The following is a 13,116-nucleotide window of genomic DNA, read 5'->3' on the forward strand; positions in this document are numbered from 1 at the left end:
TAAAAGCTTCGACGAAGAAAGCGGCCGCAGGGGCCGGGCGGCGTCTGGGTCTTGTCTTGCACTCCAGTTTCCAGCATCATCACCGCCCATCCCTTATTTTTGTTCTCCTCGGGAATCAGGCCAACCACACCGGGCTGCTTTGTCACTGAACTGTTTTACTTGGACGTCAGGTGCTCATTCCCTTTCCATTTTTTTTCCCTCGACGTGCTTCGGCGATATGGCTTTTGTTGTTTTTATTTTTATTTTTTTTGGCGTGGCTTGTCGCGGGCCCTCTCGGATTAGCATGCTAATTTAGACAGCGACCTGCTGGTCCAGGCTGACAGTGAGGCTTTTACCGGTAATTCGATCAAAACATGTTTGACAGGGTCGCCACTATGTGGGAGACATTTATCTGACATGGTCAAGTGACTAAAACCTCACTCGTTTTGAATACATTTTCAATTTGTCACAATAGCTACTGTTGGGATATATAGTTGTCAGGACAGCGGGAGGAGCAGTATTTAGCATCTTGGAAGTGCTGACGTCATACATGGGCAAAAGTAGGAGTGCACGTTAAAAACAACTAGTTATGTGTTTTAATTCTCTGCGAATGACACCGTTGTTGGTATGTTTATCCGTCCTGGTTATTTCATAAGGGTTTTCAGTTTCGATTATTTGAGTATTCGAGTTTCATTAAAGTTAATATTTCTTTCATCTCTTTTTTTTAGCTTTAATTTTCATTTTACTGGTTGATCTTATTTGGTTTATTATGAGCTGTGCATTCTTGACTGGACCGCATTATGTGAGTACGAGATTATACAAACAAACAAACATTTTAGTGAAAAAGAATGCCCAATCTCAGTCATGAACACATATATAAGATATCCTTTATTTGTCCCACACTGGGGAAATATAAAGAGAGCATTGTAATAAGCAGCTGTTCTCATATTAATAGTGTGACAGCCCCGGGGCCACTTCTTCCTTTCTTGGTGAATCAGCCCAGGCATCACATAAACACTGGTTTTGTTCGTCAAAACGGAGGTTAAAGTAATCCCATGTTCACATGTTTATACTTTGCAGAGCTGCAAAAATAGGGATCTACGTTAACAGTCACCCAGGGCCACTATGTGACTGTGATTGGGACACTCACACGTTCATTGACGCAGGCCCCACCAGGCTGCGACAAATTTCTTTCTAAACTACCACGAAATCAACATGCTCTTGTTTGTACTCACATGAACTTGTATTAACTCTTTCCAGTATGTATTGTTTGTGATTGTGATTGTGTTTTTGTTTTCATTTTTCTGAGAAGTGCCTTGAAGACAGAATGTCCTCTTTAATTCACTGATGTAAGTGATGAGCAAACGCTGCCGTCATCCCACAGTATGTCCGACAAGAGTGAGCTGAAGGCCGAGCTAGAGAGGAAGAAACAGCGCATCGCGCAGATTCGAGAGGAGAAGAAGAGAAAAGAAGAGGAGAAGAAGAAGAAGGATGTTAGTCGCCTGAACAATAACACATATTAAGAGGTTGGAAGTGCTCTTTGAGCTTGTCCTTGTCCTCTGCAGGGAGACTCAAAGCGTGCTGTGGAGGCAGGTGGCGAAGACTCAGACCTGGAGAAGAAGAGAAAGGAAGCCGAGGCTTTGCTGCAGAGTGTTGGCATTACCCCTGACATACAACATGGTATACACACACACACACACACACACACACACACCGCAGCAGCATGCACATCTTTTTTTGTTTGTTTGTTTCACTGTCGTGGTACTTTGACTTGACCTTAAGGCTGACCAATTTTCAAAAAGAGTCTAATTGCCGTTTTTTTCCCCTCCTCAGTATTGCCATTGTGATGTAATCTGCAATTATTTTTCCCATGTCCTCATTTCATTTATTTTTGAAACAAACACAAGCAATAAAAAAAATCAATAATATCAAATTGATTATATGGAAATGTTTTGGTCTTATAGTTTAGCTACTGCTAAAATACAGGCAAATAAACCATTAATTAATATGAAACACATCTAATTTATCTACCTCAATTTGAGCTGTTTAAACTGACTTGTAGGCTTTTACGCAATCACGATGCCAACTTCACAAAATTAAACCAATGTGATGTGAAGTGTGAACTCAGATGAAAACAATAATGCAACCAAATCTGTGGCTTTTTCATTTCAACTTTACACGTTGCTATTCATGCTATCGACTGCAGTTGACATGACAGCAGCGCCCCTGGGCTCAGGTTGCAAACGTCATGTGACCAAACCCAGAAAACAGGTGAGCCATGACGTTGGCAAGCTCAGCCCGTGTGGCTTTGCTTCATTTTCTTCCATCCATCCATTTTCTAATCTGCTTATCTTCAGAAGGGTCGCGGCAGTGCTGGAGCCTATCCCAGCTGTCTTCGGATAGTAGGGGGTAATCCCTAGTTGCCAGCCACTCGCAAGGCACACAGAGATGAACAACCATCCGCACTCACAATGACACCTAGGGACAATTTAGAGTGTTCCATTAATCTGCCATGCATGTTTTTTGGAATGTGGGAGAAAACCAGAGTACCCGGAGAAAACCCACAAAGGCATGGGGAAAAAAATGCAAACTCCACAAAGGAAGGCCAGGGCCTGAATCGAATCTTCCACCTGTGCACTGTGAGGCTGACATACTAACCAGTAAATCACTGTGCTGCCCTGCTTCATTCTTATTTCCACAAAATCCTTTTAAGCGTATGAGGGTACAAAGAAAAAAATTGACTCGACTTTCACTTTGTCGTTTGACATTTGCTGGACTTCATACCTTGTTCAAGCCATTTCTTGTGGAAGAATTTAATCTGACGCGTCAGTCAATGTGCACGGCACGTGAAAAAGACCAATGATGATCGATCACTTCAAGTGGATACGCTTCCAAATATTGAATAGCAAGAACCTGTTAATTTCATCCTTATTCCTTCTGACAATTGTACCGTGCCTGTAATATTGCATGGTACACTGTTAATGCTTAAGTCAAAGTATCACTGTACGTATGACAGTATCTGGGATCACCTCTGATGGACTGCTTGATACGGTGAAGCTTGAACAAAGTCTAATGTTGCAGTTTGGCTAAATTGTGTTCACCCCTCTCTTCGCACATTATCCGACCGCTTTGTGCATGATACCTAAGCCCGCCTGTCATTTATGTTCATTCTCTCTTTTCTCCTGTATCTGTGTGTGTGTGTGTGCGCGCACGTGTCGTTGGGTGGGCCCCCCCTGCTGCATGCTTGACTCATCCGCGCGCCACTGCTACTCCAACAAACCCCTCACTCTCCCACTCACTCCCACCACCCACCGGTCAAACAGCCACAGCTCAGCCCCTGAGGGTAGTAACAGAGGATACCTGTCTATTTCACTACCTAGTCCCCGCCCCCATGTCTCCCTCCAACAAATCAGTGGCCAGCGACGCGGGAAGCCAGGATTCCGGGGACGGAAACGCAGGACCAAGGTGCGTGCGCACATGCGTGCTGTGTATATTTGTGAGAAAGAGTGAGAGAAGCAGACACTTCATTAGCTACATTCAACACTGTATTCAAGCAGAAGCCAAGTCCCCAAACTTCTTTGCAATAACATGTTCTCTTTATCGCCACTGATTAATGTCGTGCAATAGGAATTAGGCAAGTAAATCCACCCGGGAGGCTGACGTTTTAAGCAGCGCTGCCCCCTGCTGGGCTTGCTCACGTGTGACACGCCCGCGGAGACTTTGACGTCCAATTCAGTTGACAGCATTGATTAAACTATTGCAAAGAACATTTTTGGCTTGACTTCCGTTTGAAGGTAGTAATGCATACGGTATTAATAAAACAAAATACTTTCTGTTGTGTTTACATTGTTCAGCACCATAATGCAACTTCTCTCTGGTGTACAACTCTACAACCACGATAATGAACAAATGAAATTAACTTTCTGTTAATGCGACTTAAGACTGAGCGTTATTGTTTTTCTAAAGGCAGAAATGTTGACACATTAGCTCATTATCATAGATCAGGGGAGCCTCTTAATATTTGCTGCATTATTTACCGGTAAATGTTTTTCCTTCTAAAATTGGTGAATTCAAATATCATTTATCTTATTAAATAGTGAAGTAATTTATTGGACATGGAAAAATTAGGACTGGGGGAAAAATAGCCAGCGGGGTTAAGTCAACGACAAAAATTGCTCGACACAAGAATATTTGTGGCAATCTGTAAGCAATGTTTGGCCACTTCTGTGTTTCCTCAAGGACTTTTGTTGCTGAGGACGCTCTTTTCCGGCGCCGAACGTTCATGCTGATTACTCAAGTAAATCGATGGAATAATCGCTCGAATAATCGATTCTAAAAAGATTAGTTCGTGACATCCCTCGGAAAAATAAAAGGCGGTTCATTAGTAAAACAACCCATTTTGTATTTATAATGAAGTACTTTTGGTTGAGTCATTTAATCATATATAATAATAAGACCAAAATGCAAAGACAATAATCCAATCTATTCTTCCCAAAACAATTTTGATGACACGATTGAACAATTTCATCTACAAATAAGGTGGCACTGTCCATTTTGAAAATCAATGCTGGCCCCTGAGCACCAAAGTTTGCACACATCACGCTGGAGTATACTGTATGTGACAAATGCTGACCCTTGACCTCTTTGCCTTTTCCGCAGCACGCTGATGTTTACCCGATTAACACGAGCTTCTTCTTCTTTTCCCCTTTCTTTCCTTACCTTCTTTTGACTCCTCCATCTTTAACTTGATCCCATCTCACCCTTGAGCCGTCTCCTTGTGCGATTGGTTCGTCCCGCTGCTGTCCACGTGTCCACTTTCTCCCGTCTCTCTGTCTCTTGCTAACTCTGGTCTGGTGGTTTGGCCCCTTAAGGACTTTGCATTGGGATCCTGACCCCTCTACTCTGCAACTCCACTCCGACTCTGAGCTGATGGGGTACTGCTCCTCCTCTCAACTCTTGTAGCTACCAGCCTTTAATTGGCTTCTCGAAAGTTTCAACTCACGAGTGTCCAAATATGTTTGAGTGTTAGTCATATGTCTGTTAGCCCTCATCACCATGTCTCCTGTCATCTCAAGTTTTCTCCGGCGCTGCATTCTTGCTCGTATGTTCATGTGAGCTGTGATGCCTCTATGCAGGCGTGGGGCTGTGAGGCTCGGCATGTCTAAAGTGATCCAAGTGGACATTGTCCCCAAAGAAATGGTCTCCTATTCAAAAGAAACCCAGACCCCCACTGAAGCTCACACAGATCAAAAAGCAGGTAAAGAAACACACTTTTTTTTTTTAATCGCTTGCTATTCCTGGACGAAAGGGGATAGCAAATAAATGACGTCCCCTCCCTCATAAAAGAGGTTCATAATTGTGGATCAATGCCACAAAATGACGAACAAGCATTTTTCCAAAATTTATACTATTGGTGATTCCACGCGTGAGGGTGTTATTTTTACAAACGATTGACCAATCTCAAGTGTTGAAAGTGGCTTGAAGATCAAGTGTTAACGGTTGACGAAATAGGCCGTTTTTGCCGTCTCCTGAAAAATGGGTTTCTTTTTGAGGGGCAAGGTTTCGGACCGACGCCAGCGATAATTGTGTCACCGTAATTGCACCATCCTCACATCAGGCTCACTAATAATATTACCTAGCATATTAGCCTAAAACACAAACTGCCCTGACATCACACAGAGGCAAATAAATCACCACACTCGTACTTTTCACAGACAACTATCAATGAATTAAATCAGGTGGCGCCAAAGTCAAAATGTTATCAATAGATGAGTTTTGAACTGTTAGAAGAAAGGTCCTGGAGACCAAAAAAATCGAAATTTGCAAATGCAGAACCACCCATATGTGGGAGGTGACAGTACTCTTTTAATTGTTTCATGGGTGTATTTTGTGTGCTCTACAGATGAGGATGAGGATGATGAGATAAGTGCGCCCCCACCAGCAGAGGATGCTCAGGAGGAGAAGGAAGACCAGGGCGACCAACATGAGGAAGGTTTGTAACATCACAACATCAGACAAAGTCAAATCAAATCACACTGTCTATGAGACACACCCTGAACTGGTTGCCAGACAATCACTGGGCACACATACACAAACAACCATTCGCGCTCACAACCACACCCAGGGACGATTTGGAGCCTTCAATCAACCTACCATGCCTCTTTTTGGAATGTACCCTGGAGAAAACCCACACAGACACGGGGAGAACATGCAAACTTCACACAGGAAGGCCAGGACCTGAAATCAAACCCATGACCTCTGAGGCAGAGGTGCTAACCAGATGCTCACCGTGCCACCATTAAAAAGAATTGTTTGTGTGTGTGTGTATATGTGTATAGACACCCCCAAGGAGCTGACAGAGGAAGAGAAGCTGCAGGTCCTGCACTCAGAGGACTTCCTGGCTTTTTTCGAACGAGGCAGCAGGATTTTGGAGCGGGCATTGTGCGAGCAGGTGGACGTCTGCTTTGACTACAGTGGGCGAGATCTTGAGGACAAGGAAGGGTGAGTCCCATTCATGAGGAGAGAGGGAAAACAAAATGGAGGACGGAGATGAAATCCAGGACTAGCAATGCATTCTGTCCTGTTCAGGGACTTGCAGGCGGGTGCCAAGCTGGTTCTGAGCAGACAGTTTGCAGATGAACGCTGGAGCAAAAACAGAGTGGTCACCTGTCTGGACTGGTCTCCTCAGGTGGGTTTGTAACACAGGACTATGTATCACTTCGAATCACACCTGGCCAACCCAATGCATATACAGTGATCCTTCGCTGTATCGCGCTTCATTTATCGCGGATTCACAACATCCCCCCCCACCAAAGTACTGTATTCAGAAAAAAAATGCAGAATGACTCAGAGGTTTTGTACATGACTGTACGCATGATTGGTTCCCGGTGCGACATCTATGAATGACAGCACGAGTGGATTTATCCCGTGAGCTGATTGGCTGCGCATCTTCGCAGTCCTGCCCAGCACCTTCCCTGTTGACTCTCTGATCAGTGTCTCATCAGCTGATGACTCTCTGATCAGTGTTTCGTCACGCTGTTGTGTTTGCTACATGTGCTGCAGAGAGAGAGAGAGAGTGAGTGAGTGAGTGAGAGAGAGAGAGAGGGTGATATGGCTTGTCCGAAAAAAGCAGCACATCTCTCTTCGCCTCCTCCTCCTCAATACCGATTAATTGTCTTATTATAAACACATCGGCTGCGCGGGGTAGCTGGCCAGGAGCTAGCTGGAGGCTAACGGCGGCTACACTGTCGGAGCGTCAAGTGAAAGCCCCTCTCCCAACACAAGTCTCTTCGCCTCACTCAATTATACCCCATTCCCACTGCCGCAAAACCACGGGAAAACACGCATTTTTTGGGCAGTGGGAAAGGCTCACTGGCCAGTGTCGATTCGTGTCCACCAGCACGCCATGGGAGGCGGGTTGTGATCGCCTCCGCTCCGTATCACTTGCAGTTTGAAAGCCTGACACGGTAGCTGCCCGGTAATTACGTGATGACATAGGGCGGTGCGTAATGCGTCATAACATTGCGCACCATCGGTCTCGTATATAGCACGCCCCCCACAATTTTGGCCAAAAACTCGCGTCGTCTACGTTGTCTCAGTACACTAGTAGCAAAGAGTTGAATCTCCGCTGCTTTTCAGCCATTATGAGGACGGTAAAAAGCATGATAAAGAAAAAGAACACTCGCTTCCATGTTGCTTTGTTTACCACCAAGAAATCTGTCGCGGTATCATCGACGCAATCACAGCGTGGTGACGTACCCGGCCGCAAAGTGGTGGAGGGGGGCGGGGGGCTGAATCGCCTTCTGTTGATCAATAGGAAAGGGACAATATGCCAATTGGTGGCGTGTCGCCACGATTCACTCCTATACACTAGTTTCAGTGGGAAAACGGTATCAGAAGGCAATGCTGATGAATGTATAAGGTTTTAACATTAAAGATTTAAGTAAATATGTGTAACGCTGTCTTTGTCTCAAATATGTAAAATATAAATACTGTTTACAAACATGCTGGTACTCACATACCCTCCTTCGCGGTTTTTCACTTATCTGCGGGAGGGTCCCGGTCCCCATTAACTGTACGAGGGATCACTGTTCGTCCTAAAAATTGGTTTACAAAGTGATTTGTCAATGAGCTGAAGTTCCACCTTTGCTTCATTTTTATCCCCCCGCTGTACTTTTACATTGGGGCACTTTTAAGTCAGGGTATTTGTATACTTTGCTGTGAATGACGCTTACCTAATGAGCTGATTGCGTTCCATCAGTACCCAGAGCTGCTTGTGGCCTCCTACAACAATAACGAGGACTCTCCCCATGAGCCTGATGGAGTAGCGCTTGTCTGGAACTTGAAATACAAGAAGAACACCCCGGAGTACATCTTCCACTGCCAGGTTAGAGGGAGTTCACATTCTGCTAACAGCATCGAATGAACAACGCAGAGTACATCTTGTAATGATGACCGTGTTTTTTCAATCCAGTAAGGGTATATTATGATGTTAAAGACTGTTTAAAAGAGGAAAGAAGTCCCAAAATATCCAATGAGATCATACAGGCCGAAATTCATAGCTGTCCTCCAAGTGGACTCCTTGATATTATTGTGGTCGAATGAGCTGCACTTCTTCCAATGATGGTACTCACAAAGGGATTACAAGGAGTAATTAACCCTTTCACGCACACTGTGACATGGTAAGCTTCCCACTGTAGTAAGCGCTGTCCCTGAAAGGGTTAATTGAGGGGGAGCCAAAGAAGCCATGCTCATCGCTAAGGTGATGTAATGTCATCATGACAGACCCGAATTGAAAGCGCATGGGTGATTGAGTACACTTTGCAGAGGTCTCGCTGGAACAAATCAAACTTTGATCAGCAAAACAGCTGGCAATTAGGGTCTGAAGAGAAAATTCAGACAAGTTCATGCTACACACAAAACGAAACAGGAAATGTGACAGCGTCCTGGAAGAGAGGCCTCGAAAAATTAATACTGAGCGTAAGCAATTCAAAAAATGGATGCAAAAATAGTGAGTGTATTTGATGCATCGACTCCTACAAATAGGATTTTTTTTTTCACGATACAGTTCTGAGTTTTGACTTTGACTTTTGAGATCTGCACGATAAATGTAGAATTTGAAGGGCTTTTGAAGTGCAAATGATATGCTGTTCAGAAAATTTCCCCAAGATGGCTGCCCCTTTTCACATTGCTATTGTAATAATACACCTTTTGGTTCTAAGAAGGAAAAATAGGCTGACCCGGAGATGTCGTCTTTATCTTATGTGACATGATATGACATGTCACAATCATATCAGAACTTCCAGTTGGTTTCTTTTATTGGATGGTCCTCATCTGCTGTGACGCCATTTTGAAATGATACAACATAGTCATTTATTGCAAATTGTTGTGCGTCATCACCAGTTTAAGCGGCCTCGACCGAAATATATTTGAGATAAAGCTTGACTGTTTTGTGTGCCTTTCTTTAGTCAGAGGTGATGTCAGCCGGCTTTGCCAAGTTTCACCCCAACCTAGTTGTCGGCGGCACCTACTCGGGACAGATTGTCTTATGGGACAACCGCAGCAACAAGCGAACCCCGGTCCAGAGAACCCCGCTGTCTGCCACTGCACACACTGTAATTCCCCGTCTGCGTCGCTCCACCTCCCACCAACATCGACGCGCGCTCGCTGTACTCGGTTCTTGTTGTGCCGCAGCATCCCGTTTACTGCGTGAACGTGGTGGGAACCCAGAACGCCAACAACTTGATCAGCATCTCCACAGATGGCAAGATGTGCTCATGGAGCCTGGACATGTTGTCCCAGCCGCAGGTATAAGCATCGCTTGCCCTTGTTGAAATCCACGTAAGACAATTAATTGGGAAGAGTCTTTTGGTATGTGTGTGTGTGTGTGTGTGTGTGTGTGTGTGTGTGTGTGTGTGTGTGTGTGTGTGTGTGTGTGTGTGTGTGTGTGTGTGTGTGTGTGTGTGTCCCTCCAACAGGACAGTCTGGAGCTGGTGTTCAAGCAAAGCAAAGCAGTAGCTGTCACTTCCATGGCCTTCCCGCTCGGCGACGTCAACAACTTTGTCGTGGGCAGCGAGGATGGGTCCGTCTACACCGCCTGTCGGCACGGGAGGTGCGTGCTCATCATACAGCCCTTCCAACAAAGGAGCGCAGCAAAGTTAATGGCTTGCTGGCAGTGTGGTTAGTGTGGTGGGCAGAAGCACTGAGCTACATTTCCAACGTTAAGTCTAATCTTTGTTCCTTGCTATTGTATATTCATTTTTTGCCAACAGTCTATTCTCTTCATTTTTGTTTTTCTTGGCTGCACTGCTTCCACTTCGTACATGTGTGTGTGTGTTCGTATGCTTGCACGTGCGCGATCGGGTCCATCGTGGGAGGTTGGTCGCTCCAAAAGTCGATCTTTGGGCAAAAAAGTGTGCGTGCGTGCGTGCGTGCGTGTGGCTCTTTGCAGTAACACAGTAAAAAAATTGGCTCTTAGTCTCTGACTGGTTGGCTACCCCTGCTCTAAATTGTCCCTCGGTGTGAGCGTGGATGTTGTTCATTGTGCGGTTAGCTGGCAACCGGTTCAGAGTGTCCCTCGCCTCCTGCCCGAAGACAGCTGGGATAGGCTCCAGCACGCCACGCGACCCTAGTGAGGATAAAAGCGGTTCGGAAAATGGATGAATGAAAGTCCCCACTGAGGGCCAAGGCACCAAAATGCACGGACTGCCACTGTCTTTCCCACCAGGCTGATTCTGTTGTTTTGCGTTTGCCTTTTAGTAAGGCGGGCATCACCGAGGTATTCGAGGGCCACCATGGCCCCGTGACGGGTTTGAGCTGTCATACCGCAGCAGGACCTGTGGACTTCTCTCATCTCTTCATCTCCTCTTCGTTCGACTGGACTGTCAAACTGTGGAGCACCAAGGTGACTTGATGTCAGTTATCTTCAATCCTGTGCCTGGAGGGCTGCTGTCTTGGCTGTTTTCCATCTATCCCTGCTGCAAAACTGGCCTGATTCAAATGATCCGCAAGATCGTAATCCAGCATCTGCAGACCTTGCTGATTTAGCCATCATTTGTGTTGCCGATTTAGCGATCGGATTTGTTGCAGCAAGTGGACATATAAAACAGGCAGGACAGTGGCCCTCCAGGAACAGGACTGCAAACCACAGACTTACAGTGTGCATTTCCAAATAGCAGTCAGGATATGACTTTTTGTTGGGGTTTTTTTTTCTTCTCATTCTTGCCAATCAATTTCCTCCACGCAGAGCACCCGCCCGCTGTACTCCTTCGAGGACAGTTGCGACTACGTGTACGATGCCATGTGGTCTCCGACGCACCCTGCACTCTTCGCCTGCGTGGACCTGGCCGGACGTCTGGACTTGTGGAACCTCAACAGTGACACAGAGGTACGCCCACAGGAAGAGGACTCGGTGGAACCGATCGTAACATTCTGTTTTTGGGGTGCGGGGAGGCTTTAGGCGGTCATCTCACAGTAGCACCGCTTATTGTTCACCAGGTTCCCACTGCCAGCGTGTATGTGGAAGGGGCTCCAGCGCTGAACCGCGTGCGATGGGCTCACTCCGGAAAAGAGATCGCCACCGGAGACTCTGAGGGTCAAGTGCAGGTGTACGATGTGGGCGAGGTGAGCGAAAGCAGCCACTAAATGAGCACATTCCAAATGTGGTTTGTTCTCCATGTGACGTTCGCAAGCTGAGCCATCATTGGTCCGTACCTGTGCCCCCGAGGGAGTGACAAAACGGACAAAAGCGGGTGGATTATGTTCATATTCCACAAATGCAATATTAATCAGAATACCGTTTGTAGACTATTGGGGCTGCATAGAACATATCCCAAAGAAAATTTGGGGTTTGACTTCCTTCCCCTTTAAGCACAGCAGCAAAGTTGGTTAGTTGATCACCACTGCCGTTGGCAGCTGCTTTTCATCGTCTTTCATCTTTTCTTCAGCAAATCTGCGTGCCCAAGGCTGACGAGTGGACGCGCTTCGTCAGGACTCTGGCCGACATCAATGAGAACAGAGACGAAGCCGAGGAGCTCACCAACGTTTGACGATGCAAGCGCTCTTCTTTTCCATACACTACATCCCAAAATCACACGAGTGGAGCTTTGCCATCCGACTTATCCTCTAACCCCTTTTCGAGATCCCGACTTGGCCTGGAGATGTGTGCAGTGTTAGATTTTAATAGAACACTTTTGAGATTTGTAGATATTGTTACATTTTGAGTGCATTTTAGGTTGTCCAAAGTCTCTGGCGGCAGTACTAGAGCAAAAATCAAGTATGGCAAACTGGAAAACTAAATACTGTAATCTAAATCGGAACTTTTAACATTCGAAGCTCTATGCTAATATGCAACCCTTTGGAGTTGCATCATCATACTCCCAATTTCTGATTATTTTATTGTTTTTGCCAAGACAAGTTTTACTATTTCCACAACACCCTTGTGCACATGGTGGGAATGTGTCCGGCAAATAATGAAAAAAGGATACGCCTGACCTGATCAGCACAACTTGGTCACACTATTTCGCTGCAGCCTGAGAAGTGTTACATTTTAACCACTTCAATATTTAATATTTATTCTGCTGCTTGCACTTATTTAAAATATGATATGTTTTCTTTCTTTCTGCTTTGTACTTAAAGCACACATAATTAGCATTGAAGCTTTAACCTTTAAAGCAATCCAGGCTTCAGCGTTTAACTGTGTGCCATGCGGTGCTTAAGAATAGTACTGTATTCACATTTTTAAGATCAAAGTGGACTTTGTTGATGAAGGTATAATCCACAGGTCCTTTTTGTAGCCACTTTACCGTCCAAACCTTTCCTTCTGTCTGTGTAACAGTCTAACTAGTCCTTATCAAAATGTTTCTCAATGTCATGAACAATGGTTTGAGACCTTGTTAATTAAAAAACAATGAAAAAAATGTGACTACCTGGATATTGTTTCTCAGTGCAAACAACTACCTGTTGGACTAAAATGTGTGTAAATAAAGCCACCAGCGGATGGAATATATACCACTGGGACGTTGCAGGGCTTCTCCACATTGCAACGAGGCGCTCTAAAGCTAGTTAGCTAGCTGCACATTGCAATTCCATTGGATAACCATTCATGAGAACAAAGGCACTACAAGTTCTTATGTATAG

At 45.3% G+C, this 13,116-nt stretch overlaps 1 protein-coding gene across 4 annotated transcripts; it reads left to right on the plus strand.

Annotated features, from left to right (window-relative positions):
* On the plus strand, positions 1-12,901 carry LOC147195366 (dynein, cytoplasmic 1, intermediate chain 2a-like). 4 transcript variants are annotated; one of them, XM_086129196.1, is made up of 17 exons: positions 1-170; positions 1,364-1,472; positions 1,545-1,659; positions 3,303-3,444; positions 4,851-4,913; positions 5,115-5,236; positions 5,882-5,971; positions 6,318-6,480; positions 6,568-6,667; positions 8,240-8,365; positions 9,447-9,593; positions 9,673-9,786; positions 9,957-10,090; positions 10,738-10,882; positions 11,225-11,365; positions 11,476-11,601; positions 11,925-12,901. In XM_086129196.1, the coding sequence occupies exons 2-17, from the start codon at positions 1,365-1,367 to the stop codon at positions 12,024-12,026; spliced, it is 1,938 nt and encodes a 645-aa protein (XP_085985322.1). In that variant the 5' UTR covers positions 1-170; position 1,364; the 3' UTR covers positions 12,027-12,901. The 4 variants fall into 4 exon arrangements, with proteins under 4 accessions (XP_085985322.1, XP_085985323.1, XP_085985324.1 ...); XM_086129197.1 differs by having other exon boundaries at positions 3,360-3,444; XM_086129198.1 differs by lacking the exon at positions 4,851-4,913.
* Positions 12,902-13,116: the final 215 nt, after the last annotated feature.

Source organism: Hippocampus guttulatus, chromosome 14 (genome assembly GCF_054856545.1).
Source record: "Hippocampus guttulatus isolate MCC_2025c chromosome 14, RoL_Hgut_1.0, whole genome shotgun sequence".
NCBI classification, from domain to species: Eukaryota; Metazoa; Chordata; class Actinopteri; order Syngnathiformes; family Syngnathidae; genus Hippocampus; species Hippocampus guttulatus.

What these genes read in the sequence shown, in the direction of transcription:
- LOC147195366 (XM_086129196.1), top strand. Translation starts at nt 1,365, where the DNA reads ATGTCCGACAAGAGTGAGCTGAAGGCCGAGCTAGAGAGGAAGAAACAG. An exon ending in TGTCTGCCACTGCACACACT is followed by an intron (nt 9,594 to 9,672) that starts GTAATTCCCCGT and finishes GTTGTGCCGCAG; the next exon opens with CATCCCGTTTACTGCGTGAA. An exon ending in ACCTCAACAGTGACACAGAG is followed by an intron (nt 11,366 to 11,475) that starts GTACGCCCACAG and finishes ATTGTTCACCAG; the next exon opens with GTTCCCACTGCCAGCGTGTA.